The sequence below is a fragment of the Lynx rufus genome, unplaced genomic scaffold (assembly GCF_022079265.1).
Source record: "Lynx rufus isolate CCGP_SWC_20201006 ecotype Redwood Valley unplaced genomic scaffold, mLynRuf1.p SCAF_14, whole genome shotgun sequence".
Lineage (NCBI taxonomy): Eukaryota > Metazoa > Chordata > Mammalia > Carnivora > Felidae > Lynx > Lynx rufus.
Window position 1 is genome coordinate 1840095 of NW_025814828.1, and position 24907 is coordinate 1865001.

Below are 24907 nucleotides of genomic sequence, written 5' to 3' on the forward strand. Positions count from 1 at the left end.
CTTCGACCTCTGACACCGACCACCCCACCGTCTTTCCCTTGCAAAGCGTGTGGCCGTCGTAGCCGATTCGAAAGTCAGCCTTCTTCATTTAACAACGGCTGTCGTCCTGTCTCCCGATGCCGAGGTATAAAGCTGGGCTTCTACCATGAAAACAAGAAAAGCAGACACCATCCCTGGGCATCACCCTAGCCCTTTGGACTCATGTCTCTGTGCAACCTGAGGCTCTGGAAAGTTCCTTCCACTTTCCACCCAGGCTCCATGGCAACCAGCCCTGCCCCGAGGCACCCTTACCTTGCCTCATCCCCCAGCCTAGGGTGTCCTCCAGCTCTGTTCCCCAAGGGTCCCCTACCCGCCCTCGGTGGCTCGGTCTGACGGCACCTTGAGGGGTCTGAGCGCCTCCTCCGTGCAGAGACAGCTGCGTCCTCTTCGTCGGCAAAGTGGCATCTACAGCATCACCCGCCCACCCTGCTCGGCGTGTGCCCACCCCAAATACACCACTCTGCCAGCCGGAGACGGGGTGACCGCCTCCCGGGGCTGCCTGGAAGCCAGTCCCCGGCAAGTGCACAGGGGGCCCACAGCATTCCCTGCAAACGCCCAGGGCTACTGTGATGCTCACGACTGGGAAAGGAGGGGACACTGCCATCAGTGGGTGCAGACCGGGGATGTCGGTCAGCACCCACAGGGCACAGGAAGCCCCAGGTCAGACGGCCATCCGCCCCCGGATGTGAGCAGTGCCCAGGCGGAGCAATCCAGAAGCAGCAACGTCATGGGGACAAAGCCCAAGCCCCGGGACCACTAAGAAGAAGAGGTAGAGACAGGGTGCCTGGGGGGCTCAGTCGGTGAAGCATCCATTGTTGATTTCGGGGCAGGTCGTGATCTCACGGTTCCTGAGTTCAAGCCCCGCGTCGGGCTCTGTGCTCTACAGCACGAAGCCTGCTTGGGATTCTCTCTCTCCCTTTCGCTCAGCCCCTACTCTGCGCTCTCTCTCTCTCTCTCTCTCTCTCTCTCAAATAAGTGAACATTTAAAAAGAAGAGGGAAAGACGGACGGAGCCCTCGAGCCGTGCCATGCACTCTTTCCCATTCCGGCAGACAGGACGCAAGCATCAGAAAGAGGCTTCCGGAATAATGCCCCTAATGGGCGGAATCAGCCCCCCGTGACCGTCTGCAAGCCTGACTCCGTGCAATGGCAGACAGCACGGCACACCTGTAGCTGGGCAGAAGGCACCGTCCCAAATATCCCTGCTCGCTGACCGCTCACCGTTGTCCCACGGTTCCCCACGATGCCCCACGAGGAGGTGTAAGCAGATCCGAACCACGTTCGTGAGCACGAGGCATCCGAGAGAAGGCGGCGAGAGAATGAGCCCTTGTGGCTCGGGCGTGGATAGAACGCAGCCTGAAAGACGCTGGCCGGGGAGGGAACGCGGGAGGACCAGCCGAGGGGCGGAACGGACCAGGACAAAACTGACATTTGATCAAGCACGAGCCTCGATATTGCTATGAAGATTCTTTTTTTTTTTTTTTTTTGACGTGATTAACACCTAGTGTCAATTGACTTTAGAAGAAGCACATGACTCTCTCTTGTATGGGTGGGCCTCGTCTAATCAGTCGATGGCCTTACGAGCCCCCACCGCCCCCACCCCCCCCAAAAAAAAATCATGAGGTTTCCAAGGGAGAGGGAATTTTTGCCTGTGGACTTGTCTACCATATAAAAACCCTGTCTGAGTCACCAGCTTGCAGTCGGACAGTTGAGAGAGTCGATCCCTTCAAATCTGCCTCTCTGTTCTGGTCGTCGGGATCGTGATGTCTCACGTACCCAGGATGCCACCCCCACCACCAACTCCGTCCTCGTACTCAACATCCCTGAGTCTGAACACCTGCCATGGGCCACACACCTTTCTAGGCACAAAGAGAGTGAGCTGCTACGTCTGAGGGTTGGTGAGCTAGCAGGAGACAGGCGGGCAGGAGAGATGGACAGTGAGGGTCCAGGGAAGCTCCCTTCCCCGCGTCTGCCTGCGGTGTCTCTCGGGGTTCCTGGGGAGGAGCGTGACCAAGTCTCCCTCCAGAGCCCCTACACGCTGCCCCCTATGGGAGCTACATTACTTACTTCGGTTGGCATGGACATCTGCTCCCTACATAGCTTTAGGAGGGCCAGACCTTAGCAGCATCACATCCCAGCAAGATGCAGGCTGGCGGGAGGTAGGTACCTTTCCGCCAACTACTTAATAATGCTGAATTCTCTGCGCGATCACATGTGTATAAAGAGAGACTGCTCGGCACCCAAAGGTAACATGCAATTTCCCCCTGAATTCCTAAAAACAACTTTTTTACATGTTGATGCATTTTTGAGAGACAGAGCGTGAGCGGGGTAGGGACGGAGAGAGGGAGGGAGACACAGGATCCCAAGCGGGCTCCAGGCTCCGAGCTGTCAGCACAGAGCCTGAGGTGAGACTCGAACCCACGAACCAGGAGATGATGACCTGACCCGAAGTTGGATGCTTAACCAACTGAACCATCCAGGGGCCTCCCTCTTTTTTTTTTAATTTATTTATTTTGAGAGAAACAGAGGCAGTGCAAGTGGGGGAGGGGGGGAGACAGACAGAGAGAGAGAGAGAGAGAGAGAGAGAGAGAGAGACAGAATCCCAATGTCCATGCTGCCAACACAGACCCTGATGTGGGACTCCAACTCACGAAGCTGTGAGTTCATGACCTGAGCCGAAACCAGGAGCCAGACGGTCAACTGACTGAGCCCACAGGTACCCCTGTCCTGAATTTCTTATATGTTCACTGACTTCCATCAAGTCAATGTTCTTAAAAAGCCAGCTACTCCTTGGTTTGACTTGATTTCTCGGAATTAATGCCTTCACTGGAATTGTATCTGACATACAAGTACTTAAGCAGATTGTGGAGATCACTGGAGGTGGCACACAATAGGGACATGGGAGGCATCCAGTGGGGTCATCCCAGGCCCGGTCCGGCTGGAAGCTTCTTTGCAGAGCAAGCATCTGAGCCAGAAGGAAGGGAGGACCCTGTCCTGGGACGCAGTAGACTTGAGAACCTAGAAGCTAGCACCAGCATCGGCCAGAGAAAGGGGCAGGCAGCTGGCAGGAGACAAGTGTCCTGTGGTCCCCGACCTGCTTCAGCTGGTCAACAGGTGTCAGGGAAGAGCTTCTGGCTACGACGTGCCACCATGTCTTAATTTTGGGTCCGTTGCACAGCACTTCCGAAAGAGAACTTAGAGACTCCATATGAGAAGCGAGTTGACCAACCTCAAGCTGATCGACTTCAACCGCAGGATGAGGTACATCCTGAACCAGGGGGGGAGGAGGGACACCCGGGGGGCCTCGGGGATTCAGTGCAGGAGTGGACAACTCACGTCCCCTGCAGGTGCATGACCGGGGGGCAGCCTCAGGCCAGCTTGGCCTCACTGGGCGTCCCTCACGAGGTGTCTCCCAGAGCAGACATGGCAGCTTCAGCCGGTTGCTGTCACGACGATGTCCCCGAGTCCTGTCTCACCAAGCCGGTCACCACAGGCAAGGAGAGCCCTCCTTAATCTGCTGGCACCCACTCTTTGTGCAGGGAAGTCAACCCTCCCCAGATTTCTGTCTTCCTGGACCCTGACCAAGTGGCCTTCCGGTTAACCCATCGCCTTGCGGTGACCGGGTTCGTAGCAGTCAATCTCCCAAGGGCAGAGGTTCTCCACAGGGGACGCTCAGCAACGTGGAGACGTTTTTGGGTGTCACAATGAGTTCTACTGGCATGTAGAGGGTGGAGAGACCAGGGACGCCGCTCGTGCCCCTAGAGCATGCAGGACACCCCACATGGGAGAGTCAACCGGCCCCAAATGTCAGCAGTGCGGAAGCTGAGAAGTTTTCCTCAGCATGGGACCTTCTCTATCTACCTCCCTCCCTCCCCACCTATGTCCCTATGATGTATCTCTGTGTAATCTATCTATCATTCTATCGACTGATCTACCTATCAATCACCTATCAAATTCCTATCTATCATCTATCTATCCATCTATCATCTACCTACCTACACACCTATGTATCTATCACCTATCTATCTATCATCTGTTTATCTGTCCATATATTTATCTATATCGTCAATCTTTCTATATCAAATACCTATCTACGTACACATCATTTATCTTTTATCCTATATATCCATCCTGTCTTCCTTCCTTCCTCCGTTCCTTCCTTCCTTCCCCCATCCATCCATCCATCAAATCTATGCATCGCTATCTAGTATCTGTCTATAGCTCTATGGCGGTGGTCTGCAATGCAGGACTATTTCACCCCATAGGAGGTTTTCTGTCAATGTCTCGGGACATTTTTGGTTGTCACCACTGGGGACAGGGTACTACAGGGGCAGTGAGAGGAAGGATGACAGGGATGCGACAGCACACACACCAGCAGCCCCACCGCACAGCATGATCTGGTTCCCCAATGTCAACAGTGCCGAGACGGAGGACCCCTGTTCCGGGGTCAGACAACTCTAGGACCCCAGCGACTTCTATATGCCCAAAAGGATGAGAAGCAGACACGGGACGCTGGTGTTTGGGCACACCCCCAGCCTTGGTCTCAGGGAAATCTTGACTTTGCACCCCGGACAGTGAGCTACTCAGCTCTTGTAGAATTATCTCCACGGGCTGAGCTGGCCTTCAGAAGGGCTTTATCCCCAAATAGAACGTGTTCTCTAATGTGCATTTAATGAACGCCCTGGCCTCTTCTCAAACATACCGAAGGAGCAGTTCACATACTGAACTTGGACGATGCCACGGGTAAAGCTGCCAAACCACTCGGCTGGAACGTCAGACTCCAAACAGTCGCTGTGCAGCCTGATATCTGGAGCCAGACGGTGTTCCACGCGGCCTCCAGACATGCAAGCAAAACCCCCTCCGTGTTTCCCGACAGTATGGGAAGCAGATGTTGGGTGACGCGACGCTCATTCACAAGAGAAAGTGCCCAGCTGGAGGGCTTCAATGCGTTCTCCGTTCTCCACTAATGGTCTGTCCCAGGAAGACATGTCCTTCATCACGTGGCCCTGGGACACCCTGTGGCTCCCATCCAGGCACAGCGTGCCCTCTGTGCTATGCTCTTAAAGACCTACTCTTAGCAACTCACTAAGTAGGTGTCACAGCTGAATGATGTCCCCATAAAATTCACATGTTGAAGCCTTCACCCCAGGACTTCAGAATGGGACTGTATTTGGAGATGGGTCTTTAAAGAGGGGATTAAAGTAAAATGAGGTCAGAAGGATGGGTCCTGATCCCACAGGACTAGGGTCCTTAGAACATGATGACACAGACACGCACAGAGGGACGGCCACGTGAGGACACAGGGATAACATGGCATCTACACACCAAGGAGAGAGGACTCGGGAGGAACCAGCCTAAGCCCAACCCGGATCTCGGTCTCCCAGCCTCAACCCTACCTGGACGTCAGACTCCCAGCCTCTGGGTCCGGGAGGGAATAAACGTCCCTTGATGACGCCACCCCATCTGTGATGACGCCATGGCAGCAGAAACGCACACACTTATTCTCTAGAATTCTTGATAAGGGTCGCCTGCAAATCTGGATTGCTATTACGTGTTGAGGGGATCCACCGCTAATGATCGTTTCTCTAGATCCTGAGCATTCCAGGAGAGCCCACACGACAACGGGCGTCGTCTTGTGCATCTCAGGACTGTGGGGAAAACCCCAAAACTGACTGAAACCAGTAGAGAGATTTTTAAATGAGGCCCTGCCACCTTTTCCCCAAACCTGTGAGTTTAAGCCCTCCAAGACGAATATCTAAATGTTCCTTAAATTCCACGTAGATTTAAAGATGAGGAAGAACTCCCTTCTTCTCAGCCACACCCGACATTGAACTTGACATACGCAGACCACACTTGGGGGCGCCCGGCTGGCTCAGTGCATAGAGCATTCGACTCTTGATCTCGGGGTCGTGAGTTCAAGCCCCATAATGGGTGTAGAAATTACTTAAAAAGTAAAATGTTTAAAGATAAATAAATAAAAATAAAAAGACGACATTTGACTGTGTGACCTGTTCCTGGGCTGTTGAGAAATCACACTCCATAAAAAGCAAAAGAAGGCTATTTGGATAACCCAGGATCAGCCTGTATTGCGCCGAAATCTAGGCTTCTAGAATGTGTGATGGAAACAAGTCAGGGGTGAAAGGAGGAGGCAGGAAGAACTCAAGACAGCTATGTCGTGCGAGCTCCCGTCTTTCCGCGTGCTTGTTCAATTTCCGCAAGTTCGAGGATTCCATCTTGGGAAGTCCCCTGACCTAGATTCTCGAGTCGCAAAGCCAGTCCAGACCCCAGAGTATCTAGGCTGCTCCCCGCGTCCCCACATGGTCCCTGCATCCCGTGAACCGCAAGATTGGTTGGAAACTCCCTACCTTTGGAAGGAAGCCCAAGACACGGGAGAACAGCCCGGGAGTAAGATAAAGGAGTGCAGGTCTCCCTAATATTTGTTTAGGGGTGTCTGGGTGGCTCCGACGGTGAAGCATCGGGCTCTTGATTTCGGCTCAGGTCGTGATCTCGAGCCTGTTTGGGATGCTCTCTCTTTCTCTCTCCCTTTCTCGCTCTCTGCCCCTCCCTTGCTTGTGTTCTCTCTCTCTCTCTCTCTCTCTCAAAAATAAATAAATAAACTTTCTTCCCGGGAATCGCTATTTTCGTTTATGCAAGGGACAGAACTGGAAGCTTCCGTTAATCCCAGAGGAAGATCGACGTGCGTTCGTGTTTCTAACCGCTCTGGCCCCGAGGACCAAATGGGAGGCTCACCACTGACTGAATGGGCAGCACTGAGTGCCCTGAATCACTGGTGACTTTTGTGACCTGAAACCACGAGATGGTAGTCAGCCCTCCGCATCGGCACAGAATCACCTGCACCTCCAGAAAAGGAACGTAAAACCAAAAAAAAAAAAAAAAATCAACCGGTTCCATTCTCCTCCTCGTTAAACACGCAACATGGCCCTGTTCTGGGTAAGGTGCCACTTTGGGCTTGGAGGACGGGGCCCTGGCGGCCTCGTGCTTGGAGGCGTCCGTCCCTAAGTCGGGATTCACACGAGATGCTTTGGAGCCGTGGCGGGGGCGCCTGGGTGGCGCAGTCGGTTAACTGTCCGACTTCAGTTCAGGTCACGATCTCGCGGTCCGTGAGTTCGAGCCCCGCGTCAGGCTCTGGGCTGATGGCTCGGAGCCTGGAGCCAGTTTCCGATTCTGTGTCTCCCTCTCTCTCTGCCCCTCCCCCGTTCATGCTCTGTCTCTCTCTGTCCCAAAAATAAAAATAAACGTTGGAGCCGTGGCGAACGGTTCCTGTGTCTGTGTGCAGACAGGTGTATCAGAGAAGGGCAGGAGTTGCTCAGGTGCAGGGGTGTCCAGAGGGGAGATGCACAGGAAGGAGGCACTGCAGGGGAGGGGTGGCCCGAGGGACGCGGGGGAGCGATGGCGTGGACCCCTTCTCCTGCAGGCGGCGCTCTGCGATCGGTCAGGGGACGACAGGGTGTAGGAAAGAGACAGCAAGCAGAAGGGAAAGCCAGAGGTGCATGCACAAGGAGCCTTTCAGGGACACTAAGCCACTGGGGCCATATTCTGGGGACCTCAGGATTCCCTGAGGATCTGCAGGTGCCAACGAAGGTCACCAGAGAGCTCTCTCGGGACGACCTCCGCAGCTGTGAGATGGAGACCGCCTTGGCGGGAAGGAGGCCCTGCAGGGCAAAACCTGCTGCGAGATCCGTGTCAAAACTCAGGGAAGAGACAGGGGGCCTGGATCAGGCAGGGGCGGGGGGTGGGAATAAGAAGGAGCAAGAGGAAGACGACAGAAAGGAAGACATGGACGCTGGTTGGAAGGTACCCACACCCATGGGTGCCGCATGGAAAGACAGCCACGTCTGGGCATCCCACCTCTGACACCTGGGTGCAGAATGGTCTTACCCTCTGCTAGCAAAGAGCATGAGAGGAGAGAGATGTATTTGTTCAGTGCTGGGCATGCTCAACTGGACGGGTCTGTGGTGCATCTAAATGGAGACACAGAATCGTCCACTAGAAACCCAACGAGTGGCCTGCACGAATGAGGCTGAGCAGGTGACTGAGGGCCAGCTGTGACCTCACCGCCCAGCACCTGGGATCTGAGACAGGGTGGGGACCGGCAGGGGGCGGTGGGGAGGGACTCACAGCTTGACCAGGAACGGGTGGCTGACTTCCTTCAGCACCGACTTCTCGTTGTGCACGTGCTGTTCCTGCTTCAGCCGGATGACGTCAGGGATGCTCATGACCTTCAGGGCGAAGAAGTGCTTGGCCGTCTTCTCCTTGACCAGCTGTACCCGCCCGAACGTCCCTGTGCCTGGAGGAGGGGGGACAGCGCACAAGGCTGCATCAGGACCTTGAGGAAATTCCAGTAGCTTCAAAGCTCACGACCCGAGGATACAGCGGGAGGGCTGAGAATCTAGGACAAGCTGCCTTCTGGGAGCTTCAAGGGAGGGCACATGTGACGTGCATACAGTCAGTCACCTGCCTCTGAAATGTTCTGTAATTCGGGGGGACAGTGTGGGGTGGAGAGGGGGGGTGGGGAAGCCGGCCATCGTTTCTGTAGATGAGTCATCCCACAGACCGCACGCACACGCACGCACACGGACGGGGACAGACAGAAAGGAAAGTTTCAAAATACTAACTACTTTGGATGTAAATTTTAAAAAATAAAAAAATAAAGTTAAATTACAAAGTTAAAAAAAATAATAAAATAAAATGAAATAGAAAAAAAAAGGGAAAGTTTCAGTAAAGGCATTTCTTCAACGTGTTTTTTCCTCTTCAAGACTTTCTGAATAAAGACAAAGGATCGGGCACGCGACACTCATCAGCTGGGTCTTTATGTTAAAATATGCAGAGGATTGGAATATGGGACAGATACCAATAGGATACGGGAATATATACGTATTCAGGTAGGATATAAAGGATTAGAGTGTGAGAGCGGGTTGAAATTTAAAAATTGCAATCCCTACTAATATGCAAGGAAATCAAACCTTTTATACCCTGGCAGGACCTTCCCAACCCAAATGCAACCTCCACCGGCCCTTCCAGACCCTTCTATTCCTAGGGGGGCATGGTGGCCACCTTGGAGCCCTCACCCAGGCTGGCAACCACTTAATGCAAATATGACATCAAAGATCCAAGGGCATTTTATCGACAGCCAGAAAAGATGTAAAGATGGGAGAGAAAAATGGAAATCTGTACCTGTGAGCCTCCAGGTACCTGGTGCCCACGGAGCTTATCAATGGCGGCTGTGTTTTCCATCAATGTCTGTCTAGGCAATAATGAGGAGGAAGGGGTCTTCCCGGGGAAGAAGGCCAACAGTTGGGGCTCTCTGGTTGGAATAATGCCAATTAATGTGGTAAGAGGGAGAAAGAAATTCAAGGCATGCTGAGAAGAAAAGGGATTCTCTCCGCCAACATAACCACACAGCCACAGATTTCCTTTTTTGTCCTACAGAGTTTGGAATCGCACACGGTGACGTGAGAAAGAGAACAAAGTCCCAGTCAGGCAAGACATTTGGTTTTAGCATTTTCTACACATTAGAATTGCCGAGCTGTGAAATAAATCTCCTCGCCCCCCCGGGCGGGGGTTCGTGGGGGTCGGAGAAGGCACAGTGAGTAGTAACCTTGGCTTTTAGATGCAGTTTCCGATCATGAATATTTGACCACGGGAGAAACAGAAAGTGATCAACAAAAGCCAAGAAAAGAAAGTGCTGTGTAAGAAGAAGGAAATGATGAGGGGCTGATCCACTTTCAAAGTAGATTTGCTCATCAGAAGAATTTGGAAGCAAACACAGAACTGTAAAGAACTAAGGCAGGAGCGTGTTGCTGAAATTCTGCACCATCCAGACAAAAGCACGAAGCGTGTGGGGAGGAAGGCTGTACAGAGAGTGAACTGGCAATGCTGACTCGTTTTTAGGACGACGCTGATGTTTCCACTGGGTCAGATGCAAGGTTCGCCGTTTATGTGATCCGTGAACTCGCACAAACACATTTAATCCTTTTTGGCCTCTGTTGTTCACCTCCCCAACAGGACAGGTAGCCCTCAGGGGAACATAAAAGGACAGCCACACCACTGGGTAGACGCCCATGATGGAAAGAAGGCTGCGTGCCTAGATCTTACACTCTGCTACCGTGCTTTCTGCCCATGCTTCTCCACTGCCCCCGAGAAGAACCCTACTCGTCCCTGGACTGCATTTACTAGATGATACTTTGGCTTCTCAGCACCTGAGTCGGATCTGCACCTGGACATTGTCTGTGCCTACGCACGTACGTGAAACACACCAGCTATGACCCAGATTTTTCTGTGTCTCTCCCGGCCACTTGCGTTAAGCTCCCTCTGAGCGGTGTCAGCCATAAACACACAGAACTCAAAACGGGGGACTTCTGCGTGACAGCCAAAGCCCATGCCACCCTGTTGGACGCGGGCAGTCCCCGGACGCCATCGGATTCCAGGACCAAGTAAACAGTCTTGTTCGAGGGGGACGAGACCACTACAGTGCAATTGTTTCCTTGACCGGCTTCAATGCACAGAACACACGACCATGTGAGTGGTGTTGGCTGTAACTCATCAAGGTGGTGGGAAGAAATGGGCAAACAGGGCTTTTCCCACCTGGTGCTGGGAAGCTCACCAACATACACCGCCAGCTCTCAGTGTCTGCCTGTAGGAAACACAAAAGTCCAGGGGCGCCTGGCTGGCTCAGTCCCTGGAGCGTCCGACTTCAGCTCAGGTCATGCACGATCTCACAGGCTGTGAGTTCGAGCCCCGCGTGGGGCTCTGTGCTGACAGCTCAGAGCCTGGAGCCTGCTTCAGATTCTCTCCCTCTCTCCCCGCCCCTGCCCCCACTCCTGCTCTGTCTCCCTCTCTCTCTCAAAAATAAATAAATAAATGTTAAACAAGAACAAAATTTTTAAAGAAGAAAGTAAAACTTCCAGTTTTTAGCTTTGTTGTACGTAAGAACGGCCTTATGAGTTATAGCCAACACCACTCACGTTGTCGTTGTGCTCTGTGCATTGAAGGCGGTCAACGTAACAATTGCAGGGTACTAGTTGCTAAGACAGTAAATCCGAAAAGCTCTCGTAACAAGAAAAAGAATTTTGGTTAACTGTATGAGAAGACGCACGTTAACTAGTTAGTGGCAATTATTTCAACATATATGTATTTCTCAAGTCATAATGCTATACACCTTAAACTAATACAGTCTTGTTAATAACACCTCAATAAAACTGAAAAAAACAAAAACAAAAACAAAACTCTACCCCAACAGGGTTTAAATAAAATAACACACACAGGGCACACGACACAGCATCTCAACCAATGTAATAAATGAATTTTCCATCTGTGTAAAAAAAGAGAGAGACAGAGAGAGCGCTTCATCAATGCAAACACTTAAAATGGGTGAATTGTGTTGTAAATTATACCTCAAGAACACTGACCCCCACATGAAAAAATTTGGGCTGAGACAGATTTTTTTTTAAGTAAGCTCCATGAAACAGAGATAGAATTTGTTTCCACCCATTATTCTTTGGGGCCCTGGATACAGACATCCGTCAACCCTCAATTGAAAGGTAGAATATATCTCATGGGGAAAGGATCCCACACAGGGCATGGGAACTGGGAACAAATCTATTGCTACAGGAAGACAGAAGACTAGAAAGTCCTTTGATAAATGTGGACAAAGTGAGAGAAGCCTGCCCAGACTGAGAAGCAGGAATGAGGAGAAGGTGACAACCCAGGGTGGCATCTCAGGCCTGTGTATGGTACTAACACCTTTGGCCCTAAATAGCTCCGATTCCACAGGGAATGCAACAAGGAATATTTAAAGTACCTCCATATATTTGCCAAAAAAAAAAAAAAAAAAAAAAATTGAGGAAGTCCATCCACAATAACGCAAAGAAGGTCCACACAGTTGTTAATGGGATCACAGAGAAGCCAGTTCCTGGTTTTACGGATGTCCTTTGATTATGGAAGATATTATCCCTGGGGGTGAGGGCACATGGGGAGTCTCCTGTCCACTATTTCACAAATTCTGAAGAGTCTTACGTTATGGAGAGTCGGACTATTTCCTGTAAGAAATTTTAGGAAAAATCATCTCTACCTTAAACCCAAGTTGAGTATCCTGTGTGACCATATTCAAGAAGGCCTACACCCTAAATGCACAGGTTCAGGATTCGCCCGCAGATATTTTGGTAAAAGCGTCTGTGAGAAGGTCTCTTCCTCCAAAGTCATCTGTTCAGTCTGCTTCCTTAGAATCCAGCGATTGTCAGAGGTGACTGGGCCAGCTGTGACTCTTTCCTTCCTGGATAGTTTTCTTTCGGTTACTTTATTTCTTCTAACTTTTGCTTTACTTGTTTTTTGTTTTGTTCTGCTTCGGTTTTTGACCGTTTTTTGACAGCACTGAAAGGAGGCATTTCTTGTAGTTTCCTCTAAAAGACTCTTAACGATGTCCTTGATGCTGACCCTGTAAGTTTTTAAGCCAATGCCACTGACGGGTCCATCGTACCTGGTGCCACTAAACTTGACTGACTGCTGGTGATCGTAAAAATGAAGAAAACAGAGGGAAATGAAATTCCGTTCCCAACCGCAACGCACGCTCCTGGAGACAGAACTGTGTTCTCTCCAGCCTCCCTTTACACAAAGTTTCCTCACTAATGGGCACCCCATGGTGTTTTCTGCTACAAACATACAACTAACTACAAACAGGAGGTTTTCTCAGTTCTTAAGGAGTTCATAATCAAACAGACACACAAGAACCACAAAACGCTACAGGTCCGTAAGCACATTCAGACCTGGCACAGAATGTCAAATACCTAAGCCACGACCTCACCATTTAAACGTTGTGGAAAAGAACAAGGAGAAGGTAATAATAGGTCCCAAGAGGAACTAACAAACCCACAAGCCAGCCCACACAGGTAAGAGTAAAACAGTACCAATTGCAATTGTATAAAAGTATTCACACTCAAACAAGTAATTGCATGAAGGCGTTTCCTTTGAAACAAAGACAAAGACGGACTTGGACATTGGGTTTGATGTGAATGTGTCTGTATTTGGGCCTCCTGCCTCCTCCCCAAAGGCACACCCAAATATAAAATCCCATTTCATTTATTTATTTACTTGGGATATGAGAATACAGTTTTATTCTGTGCCATGAAATAGACTCTGACTGGGTAACACGGATATGTGTTCCCTGATCCCAAGGCAAGAAGAGTCACAAAAGGAGTTAAAGATGGATAGATGCACAGTAAATGATAGGTAGACAGATCCATGGGTAGATGATAGATAGATGGATAGATGACTGGATAGGTGGGTAAGTGGATGGATAGATAGATAGATAGATAGATAGACAGATAGATAGAATGCATAGATGTATGGATGGATAATAGATGGATAGATAGATAGATAGATAGATAGATAGATAGACAGGATGGATGGATGGATGGATGGATGGATGGATGGATGGACAGACAGACGGACAGACAAATGGATGGACAGATTGACAGACAGACAGGATTCATAGATCAATGGATGGATGTATGGATGTATGTATCGATGGATGGATAGACAGGTATGATGGATGGATGGATGGATGGATGGATGGATAGATAGATGGATGGATGGACAGACAGACAAATGGATGGATAGACTGACAGACAGACAGGATTCATAGATCAATGGATGGATGGATGGATGGATAGATAGGTATGATGGATGGATGGATGGATGGACAGACGGACAGACAAATGGATGGATAGACAGACAGACAGGATTCATAGATCAATGGATGGATGGATGGATGGATACATAGGTATGATGGATGGATGGATGGATGGGTGGATGGGTGGATGGATGGATGGACAGATAGATATAAACAGACACAAAGATGATACACAGACGACTGATAGGTAGACACATGAGTGATCTAATAAGACAGATGAGATAGATGAGAGCTAGCACATAAATAAATAGACTCTACAGACATAGACCAATAATAAATAGATTACTGATACATACATTGATAGAGAATAGAGAAGATAAATGAGATAGATAAGACAGATGGATGGACAGAAAGATACTAGCTTTGTAGATAAATAGATAGAAAGATGAACAGATAGACACTAATTAACTTTAGACATTTATTTACTTTGTAAGCTTATTTCCCAAATAGAAAATAAAACTTTGCCAAAACCCACCTGGCAATAACCCATAACGTCCAACTTGATTTCCTAACAGCCCACACAACGCTGGGACAGTCCAAACTACTCCAGACAGTTATGGCACACGCTGGGTTGGGAGGGAACACGTTCCTTCCTCATCCGTCCACGCAGCACATTAAGGTACATGGGATGATACAGGGGGGTATGTACTGAGGAGCAGCGACCAGAAACCTCCCTGGGTGACCCCCACCCCACCGTAAGCAACTACAGGAGGGTCTGGACTGTGCTTCACACCCAAGACTGCCTGAGGATCAGAAACCCCTGTCCTCAAGGCCCTGTGTCCCCCAGATGCAGCCAGTGTGCATGACAGGGACGTGGCAGCACATGATGCACCCTTAATTCACCCGGCATGCCACGTGGCCTGAAGGAATTCAGCAGACTCCTAACGTGAGGCTGGTACACAGCGGGAAGGATCTCGGACTCACCTGAGTCACTGGACATCCTGAGAAATCTGGGGAGGGTCCCTTCCCACCAGGGGACACCACACGAGCCAGTTAGCGGCGTCCTCCTGTACCGGGAAGTGCGGAACTCTATTTGGACCTGGTGAAACCAGCTTGGGAATGTGTAAAGCAACTGAAAAGCATACAACTGCTAAGGAGGCCAAAAGCATTCAGTCTGTTGGTCATTAAAATATCTGTCCCCGCTTTACAGTGTTGGTGGCTTCTATGTGTTGAAAGGATGTCTGTGAAAAGATACAGGACGCTAAGATGGGGACCAGGGGGTCACGGGAGAGGACAGACCGGGGACAAAAACAGAGATGCATTTCACAGTTTCATTTTCTTAGTTTTTTCTTTTTTATTCTCAAAGTATAGAAACGTTTTATCTACATAAGGATCAATTACATGAAATTGATGCATTAAGTAATTATTGCAAAATACAGCTGACCCTTGAATAACCCCGGGGGCTCGGGGTACTGGACCGCCCCCCATGCAGTTGAAAATCCACGTGCAACTTTTGACTCCCCCAAAACGTTAACTACTAATAGCCTAGCGCTGACTGGAAGCCTTCCCAATAACGTATACAGTTGATTCACACACGGTTTGTATGTTCCATGTATGACATACTATATTGTTACAATAAAGTAAGCTAGAGAAAAGAAACCGTGATTAAGAAAATTCTAAGGAAGGGGTGCCTGGGTGGCTCAGTCGGTTAAGCATCCAACTCGGCTCAGGTCATGATCTCACGGTCTGTGAGTTCAAGCCCCACGGCGGGCTCTGTGCTGACAGCTCGGAGCCTGGAGCCTGCTTTGGATTCTGTGTCTGCCTCTCTCTCTGCCCCTCCCCTGCTCACACTCTGTCTCTCTCTCTCTCTCTCTCTCTCAGAAATATATAAATATATTTTTTTTAATTTTTAAAAAGAAAATCCTAAGGAAAATACATTTACAGTACTGTACTCAATTTACTGTAAATATATATATACGTATATATGTATATATATATATCACATATAAGACGCCCCATGCAGTTCAAACCCATGTTATTCGAGAGTCAACTATAATTACTACATCATAATATATGAACTTATCATCACAAAACCCATTTCCTTTCCTTTTTGCATTTTCCCCCTCTTGGTAATATCAGAAAAGATTATAAGCTACAATGTATGAAATAATAAATGTCTAACGCATGCGATTCTCCTTTCAAAAGGCAATCCTGAAAATTACTGCTGCAGACAAGTACAGCCAGACTTTTGTTCTATGGGGGAAAAAAGCCCTTAAAAAAATGTCTGCTAATTCTGAGATTTAACTTAAAAACACAGAACTGGACACTCTGAAAGGGTGACTCTTATGGTCTGTGAATTATGTATCTCTCAGTATGCAAACTTACAGAAAAGGTGTACTTTGGACAATCTCATGAAGGTTCTTTGTTTTAACTTGGAATATTTACTTCAAAGATCAGCTGAAAAAAGAAAAAAAAAACTGGACGAATTCAGCTCAGCACTGAGCGGGAGGGGGTTGTTTTGCGAGATCGCTTGTCTAGACAGCTTTTTGTGTTTTTAAACAAGTAACTCCCTCAAAACTTTGCTGAGTCAAGCCACGTTCAATTTCACATTGTTCTATTTTAAAAGATAAAAATAGAACAGACATTTTAGAACCACAATTCTCCTATTTACAAATTGTTTACTAAATTATCCTCTCCCCCATCAAAGACACAAAATAGGTAATCACGAACGAAAACAGAAACACAGGAAGTTCCTGCGCGCCCCCAGCCGGAGCAAATGTCCCACAAGGGAAATGCTTTGAATTCCTGGCTCGGCTTCAGTGCTCCTATAAGCAGGAGATCTGCAGCTTTTAATGTCACTCGGCTGAGTCTGTACCAAGATGAACAAAGCTCGGTCTTCACACGTTCACAATACAAGCTGGCCAGGTTAAAGGCGCAGCCCTAACCTGTATCCAGGACGGGATGGGCGTGTGTCAGAGAAACCCCTCAAATGCCCCCAAATGTACAGCCCTATAGATCATGGTTCCTCAGCCTCAGGACTATCTTGGCATTTGGGGCTGGGCAACTCTATGGGGCGGGGCGTCCTGTGCTCCATTTGGTGCTGACCAGCATCTCTGGTCTCCACCCACCAGATGCCAGGAGCAACCCTTATACCCAGGTGTGACAACCAGAAATGTCCCCAGACATTGTCAAGTGTGTGTGGAGAAACAGAAAGCACCAATGGTTGAAAACAACCACCACTGATTGATAGATGATAGACACATGATACATGATTACGATGATAGAGGATAGATACATGGATGGATAGATAGATGATAGGTAGGTAGGTAGATAGATAGATAGATAGATATGATGGATAGATAGATAGATAGATAGATCAAAATAGGGATGGATGGATAGATAGACAAAATGGATAGGTAGGATAGATAGGTAGATAGATATAGACAGGATGGAGGGATGATGGATAGGATGGATAGATAGATCAATAGATAGGTAGATAGACAGAGGGATGGATGGATGCATAGATAGGATGGATGGATGGATGGATGGATGGATAGATATGATGGATAGATAGATGATAGATAGATCAAAATAGGGATGGATGGATGGATAGACAGATAAGATGGATAGATAGGGTAGATAGGTAGATAGATATAGACAGGATGGATGGATGGATAGATAGATAGATAGATAGATAGATAGATAGATATAGATAGGACAGATAGATAGGATGGATGGATAGATAGATTGATGGATAGATAGATAGATAGATAGATAGATAGATAGATATAGATAGGACGGATAGATAGGATGGATGGATAGATACATACATACATACATACATAGGCAGACAAATGAGAGAGAGAATCTCTCACACTAAGCCACAGTTTCCTCCACCTTGGCATAAATGATATCTGGGGAGTCCTGAGTACTGTAGAATGTTGAAAAGCATCCCTTTTTTTGCACCCACCAGACGCTTGTGCCACACCCCCTCCAAACTCCAGTCGTAACAACCAATAGTGGTCAGACATTGCCAAGTGTCCAGGGGGAACGGAAGTGCCCCTAGTTACGAACCCTTGCCATGGAGCAAGCACTGGCAGGTAGGACTTTCTGTGGGGCAGGAACCTTCCACAACCTGCCGTCCACCACAGAAGGCACAAGCTCACAGGGGCTACTGGGGATCTGAAATGTGGCTATTGAGACCAGCTGATGAGACCATGCTAGTATTGTATTGCATGTGGCTCGTGGCTACCATATTGGACTGCTTTAAAGCTCCACCGTTCACGGGCGCCTGGGTGGCTCAGTGGGTGAAGCATCTGACTTCAGCTCAGGTCATGATGTCGTGGTTCATGAGATCAAGCCCCACGCCAGGCTCTGAGCTATCAGCGCAGATTCCGTGTCTCCCTCCCTCTCTGCCCCTCCGCTGCTCACACTCTGTCTTTCTGTATCAAAAATAAATAACTATTTAAGAATAATAAAGTTCTACCATTCAGCTCACCCGTGTTATGAATACAACCTAGGTCTCTGAACAAAGACAGAGTCAATACAAGGAGGCCAGCTGTTGTTTCCACCGCGGTTCGTATTTCACTGTGTGTCAGACGCTCACACGCCCCTGATGCAGGAAGGCACAATATAAAGGCGGTTCCTGCGTTCGCTCAGTTTAGTTACAACAAGGCCGGGCGGGCAGGCAGCAAACATTCGCTATAATAGCAATAATAACGTTGATGAGCTTACTGGGGTTTCCTGAGCTTGTGGAGGCTCTGTGACTTTGTCAGACAGGTGTGGGAGGAAGAAAAGGATGGAACTTACCTTGGGGTCAGGGGTCAGAAAAGACATTCCCTTTCGAGGAAGTCAAGTTTCAAAATGGAAAGAGGAGGGTGGCTCTGGCTGGAGGCTGCTTTGCAGGGGGACAGGGAAGAAGGGAAGGAGGCAAGGGAGGAAGGGAAGGAGGTGAGGGAGGAAGTGAGGGAAGGCAGTGAAGGAGGTGGGGGAGGAAGGGAAGGGGGTGAGGGAGGAAGGGAAGGAGCAGATGGAATCAAAGGACGCCAGTAGGGTGGGCACTTATCCAATATTTGTGTCCTTATAAAGGATAGAAGAGGAGAGACACAGACACAGAGGAGAAGCCACGGGAAGAGGGAGGCAGAGACGGGAGGGACGCGGCCACGAGCCCAGGGACGCCTGGAGCCCCAGAAGCTGGAAGAGGCGAGAAGGACCCTCCCCTAGAGCCTCAGGAGGGACTGTGGTCCTGCCCCGCCTGGACCTTAGCATCTCTGCCCCCCACCCCCGCCCCCCTGCCTGGATCACCGCAACCCTATCCCGCCTGGATCTCAGGCTTCTGGTCTCCACAACCGTGGGAACACAAATCTGTGTGTTCGCAGTGATTTGCTAGGAGGGCCACAGGAAGACACTCCTGGATGTCGGGGAGACAAGGACCCCTCAACGGGCGTTGCTTTGGACACACGCTCTCCAGTCCAGTGCTCACTCAAGAGAAAGATGTAGGTTACAGGTGTGCATCTGGGAGCCCACGGCTCCCACCGACCGAAGTCGCAAGCATGGCCAAGATCACCCTTCGATCTTTGAGACTTTTCTTCTTTAATCATTTAAATTTTCAGCCATCCTATTTAAAGCTGCTTCTCTTTTACGGTCACATCCTATTTTCGCTGATGGGAACAGTATCTTCAACTTCTCTAAAAGGGGGACTCCACGTAAGTCTCATGTGTCAAACGTCTCCCGTGTTCCTCTTTTTGTTTTAATCAAGCTTCTCCTGGGTTCCCTGAATGATGGGCTTCTGCTGGGATCACATGTCTTTTGTTATCTTAATGCCTCGCACAGTGCAACCTGCTGATAAACATCAGGTCTGCGGTCTCCCCCCCTCCTCCACCGCCCCGTTTAAGAATGAGACGATACCAGAGAGAGTGACTCTCAAAGTTTCCGCAAGGGAGTGCGCATGGGGAGCGGGGGTGGCTCTCAGAGCGAAAGCATTATCTCGGAGCGCCCAGAAGCCCTGCGTCCCCGCCGCGGTCGTGTTTACCCAGATCCTACTCGGCACTGAACACGTGTTATCAAATCGCTAGCTCCTTCTTGGCACCTTGATTATAATCCTTCCAACACTGACCTTTTCTTAGAGCTATTTGCGTTCGTGCGATTCTTGAAATCCTGTGTTTTCGCGTCCCCCAATGAAGCGTTACGGTTCCTTGCACGCAGGACAAGGACGTGCGAACAACCGCTTTCTCTAAGTAACGCCTCTGTGAAGCGAACTCCAAACCTACGATGCATTGGGGACATCCAGGGCTGGAAGGAAGCAACGCAATCGGGTAGGATCCAATTGTGAGCACCAGTGACCACGTCGGCTGGTTGGCGGAAGATGTAACCCACAAATTCAACGCACGTTCTTTGGACGCAAGGAAGCATTTCATGTTCTGAAGAGTCACCAGATACGCAAATCGCCATGAATCGGTCATTGCATCCGGTGCCCACTCAAGATCCTCTGAGACCGGGTCGTTGGCTTGGAACAGCAGTCGTCAAACGCCCTGATCTCGGGATTCTTCGGCACCCTGGCAACAGATCAAGGACTCTAAACGATGCCTGCGTTGTTGGCCTGCGGGTGTTACTATCTGGAGAGCGTAACCATATCAGCGAGGAAAACAAATATAGAAAACACAAGAGCGACCTAGTGCACCCCACTGGTGGCCAGAGATGACATCAGCACCCTTCAGGAAGCCTCCGGAAACCACCAGACACTCCCCGGCAAGATGGAGAGAGAAAAGGGCAAAGGATATTTTCGTGCTATGATGAACGGAGGCGTGACCCCATGCCCTTCCCTGAGACGTTCTCAGGGGAGCCCCGCGGGTCCCCGGGCCCCACTTGGAAAACTATCTTGGGCTCCCCATGGCGACCCATCATGCAACCGCCAAGGTCCTCCAAGGGGCGTTAAATGGGAGTATTCTGCACACGGCACAGTACTGCGAACACGACGAAGGTATATGTTCGATATCGGTTAGTTTCTGCTCTGCAAAGGACACAAACGTTTGTAAGGTTTTACGATGCGCCCTTGTCACCCTGCGGTAACACGTCCGTGGCGATCGTCAAAGGGCCCCACGCACGAAATCCGGGCATTCAGAAAGTCTCGAGCAAACAGCACGCGCCCTGACGTATCACAGCCGGATGCAGGATGCCTTCCACGGAGAGTGCTCCCAAGGCTTCCCGCGTCAAAGCACAACCTTTCCTCCGGGACCAAAGGTGCCCCTGGAGAATGTGATGCAAATACGTCCCCCTCACAACCGTCTCTCAGAGACAATATCCCAATTCCCTCAAGAGTTTGGATATGCCCACTCACCTGGTCTTATCGCCTCCCCCGTCCCGTGACATGTGCCATCTGTCAAGCAAACGCATCGAATAGGACTGCTCTCTGCACTACGGAGTTATTCATTCCCTTGGCGAATGGCGAATTTTATCAAACTCCTGCTGTATGTTTTCCTACCAGCGTGTGACGTTCAGTGAAGAAGCCCGGATGCCCAGCCGTGGTATGGGACACCGCTTCGGGAACAAGGACCGTCCAAAGGCACAATTTCCAAGCCACCTTTTGGGGGGGAGCAGGGGACCACCTGTTCTGCTGAGGAAGAACCCCGGGCACCCAGCTTTGGAGCCGGACGCTGCTTCCCCATATAATGTGGCAGCCGGTCTCGGTGGAGCCGCCCTGTTGGCCAAAATCCGAAGAAGGACAGTATGTCCGAGTGCCCGAAGGGATGTCACCCAATCAGCCAAACCCCTTCCAGCTGCGTATCCTCCACTCAAGACCGTGTGCACACGTCCCGTGCGCTAACGAACGTGAGAAGAAAAACACGCCACAAAATACCTAACCCAACTTAACAAAAAACGGTAGGTTTTCACCTTTAAAGGTAGGGAACCCCCACCTGCTGATACAAGAGGTAAAGAATCCAGGCCACAGAGCCACCTGTCAAAGCTTCCCATTGATGGCTTTGCCGCCAACATCGCAAGCTCTGAACGGTGTTCTCAAGTTCACGCCTAGACTCACTCCAGCCGGATGGCAGTGTTACTCAACTGTTTCCTCTTTTGTTTTTTTATTTTAATTTTTTAATGTTTATGTATTTTTGAGAGAGAGAGAGAGAGAGTGTGTGCAGGAGGGGCAGAGAGAGAGGGAGACACAGAATCCGAAGAGGGATCCAGGCTCTGAGCCGTCAGCCCAGAGCCCGACGCGGGACTCGAACCCGCGAACCGTGAGATCCTGACCTGAGCCAAAATCAGACGCTTAACTGACTGTGAGCCCCCCCAGGCGCCCCTCTACTTTTCCTTGTGAAGGAAGATAAGCCCCCCGGGACTCAGAGCAGCTGTCCTGAGATGCAGCGCATTTGGGGACACGTTTCTGGAGCAGGTGGCCGCTGACTTGTTTTCCTCACACCCCCTTTCGCGGCTTGTGCGAGGGGGAAGCAGCAGAGGGTGGTTAATTGTGTGGTGGCAGGAAGCCAGGCCGACGCCAGCCCCAGCTGGGAGGGACACCCCGAGCCCCACGAGAACGCACGGCCCCGTGCAAAGAACCAACGGGCCACGAGCTTCCAAGGAGCAGACTCTGAGCCCCCCACAGGAGGCGGGGCACCAAGGGGCTGCCCGGGAGGCGGTGTGAATCCAGGAAGGGCTGGGCATTTCTGAGCAATCTTCCCAGCAATCTTCTTGCAGCCCAGAATCTTGATCAAAAGAAGACACTTGGGGTGAGCAGAGAGAACATAGAAAAATGAGAGCCATCAAGGAAGCGGGAAGGAAGAAAGAAAACAACAGATAGAAGAGGAAAGACAAGCCAAGCAGACAAAAGAAGTAACAAGAAGCAAGTAGAAATCCATGAAATTGAAAACAGGAAGTCGACTGTGGGGGGGCGGGGAATCGAAGAAAAAGCAAGCTGGTTCTTGGAAAAGATCAATACAATGGACACATTGGGCTCTGTTCCCAAAATAAAAGACTGAACTGTTTAAGGATATCGACCAAAGGCCGTTGGCAACCGCGTGGAGGGAACTGGAGGGTATTATGCGACGTGAAATTAGTCAGAGAAAGACAAACGTCATACGGCTTCACGATAGGAAGACTTTAAGACACAGAACAGATGAACACAAGGGAAGGGAAGCCAAAATCATATAAAAACAGGGAGGGGGACCAAACATAAGAAACTCTTAAATACAGAGAACAAACAGAGGGCTGCCGGAGGGGTTGTGGGAAGGGGGATGGGCTAAATGGGGAAGGGGCATTAAGGAATCTACTCCTGAAATCAGTGTTGCACTACATGCTAACTAACTTGGATGTAAACCAAAAAAATAAAATTAAAAAAAATAATAAATAAATAAGTAGAATCATAAATAAAAAAAAAAAAAAAAAAAGATACCGACCAAAGACAGAAAAGCCTTCATAAGTAAAATCACCTGACAATATAACTCGACTATTCGGGGACTGGGGAGTCATTACTGATTTTAGGGTTTTTTTTTTTTAAGTTTATTTATTATTGAGAGACAGAGAGAGACAGAGCATGAGCACGGGAGGTGCAGAGAGAGGAGACACAGAATCTGAAGCAGGCTCCAGGCTCTGAGCTGTCAGAGCACAGCCCGACGCGGGGGGGGGGGGGGGGGGGGGGGGGCTCGAACCCATGAACCGCGGGAGCACGACCTGAGCCGAAATCAAGTGTCAGATGCTTATCCAACGCCTCCACACGGGCACCCCATTCATTGCCAATTTTATTTCTGTACATACCCTTGCTTTTTCTTGAAAGTGTAAGGATAACGGGATCCGGGGCCCAGGAAGAGGAAATTCTGGACACGTTACCATTTTAACGCCCTTTCGGTTGGGAGTAATCACTCCCAGCTGGATTTTCCGACTCTCCAGAATGATTTCCTTTGAGGTTGTCCCCAAACATAAGCTGGCCCAGAATCCTCCGGCCGACGGCCCAGCTACACGCCCCCCCAGCAGGCACGCCCGGGCACACACACAGTCCTGCCTCTGTCCGCCCTCCGCAGTCCCATCCCGGGGGCCCCGAGCGTGACAAAGGCCCTCTTTCTCGGAGCCCCAGCTCTTGCTGGCCACACCCGGCCCCACATGCGCGCGGCCCTCTGTTCCGTGGAGTGGCTCCCGAGATAATGATGCAACAGGATGAAATCATCCGCCAAATTAATCGTCAACCACTTTAAAAGAACTCTCTGGGGGTTGCCCTCCGAACCGCTTGGATGAGCTGCCTCGTCAAGAATATGTCCAAACGAACCACCTCAAGGCGAGGACTGTAATTTCCGCACACGAGAGCCGCGCAAGACAATGGGGCAGCGGGTGCGACGGGCGGGCAGCAACTCGTCCGTTTCGGCAGGGATCTTGGGGGACGGTACCCTTCCTCGGCTACTGGCGGAAAGGCCAGTATGAATTTCAATATGTCCCTGAAGTTCCACGCGTTGTGGCACAGAACACGCTGTACCCAAGGTGGATGTCTGTCTCAAGCATGGAACCACCCAGGTGGGAGGTGTCCTGGGACGCCCCAGGTCCAGCCTCGGCAGGCTTCCCGCCCTGAGCGGCATGGGAAGCTCCAAGCAGGTCTTGGGGAGCCCACGGGACACCTGAGCTGGAAGGATCGCCCAGAAGGGTCCCACAGGAAACTCCTACACCCGGACACGGTTGACCCGCGGGGCTGGAGGCAGCCCCCCACCCTGAAGAACGTCTCTGCTTGGCCTCGTCCGGGCAGGAGGAGCAGGGAGGCATCTGCACCCCGGAATGTGCACCACTTACATCCCTGACACAGGTGCCCTGCTGGGCCGCGTCTCGGAGCTCGGGAGGCTTGAAAGGACAAATCGCTGGCCAACTTCGAAGGCATCGGGCGGCTAAGGACCGCGTTGTCTCCTCTCCAAATGGAATCCGAATGCCAACTGGACTCCCATGTAAGTGCCCTAACGCTGAGGCAGAAATGGCCCATGGGGTCCATCCCACCCGGCATAGACGCGGAGACCCCTACCCACAGGAAGCAGGGGAAAAGGCTCCCGGAATTAGCTCCTTACAGGCTTTCCTCGTGTTGGTGGTGTTACTGTCTCACGAGCTAACTTGGAGAACAGAGCCTGGCAAGTGAAGCCAAAAGAAGTGTCCGTGTTATCAAATCAGTCAAGCAGCTCTAGACTCCTCGCCAACAATCGTGTCTGTGCTCCTGATCTCACTCCTCCAGGTGGACACCAGCTCTGCTTCCGGGATG

The 24907-nt window shown here is 50.3% G+C and overlaps 1 protein-coding gene across 2 annotated transcripts in view; it reads right to left on the bottom strand.

The window, feature by feature from the left end:
- PRKX (protein kinase cAMP-dependent X-linked catalytic subunit) overlaps positions 1-24907 on the bottom strand; it is a 65164-nt gene that overhangs the window by 30563 nt on the left and 9694 nt on the right. For both annotated transcript variants that reach the window (XM_047075861.1, XM_047075863.1), the window contains exon 2: positions 8178-8346. In XM_047075861.1, coding sequence (XP_046931817.1) covers positions 8178-8346 — 169 coding nt within the window. The remainder of the gene's footprint in view (positions 1-8177; positions 8347-24907) is intronic.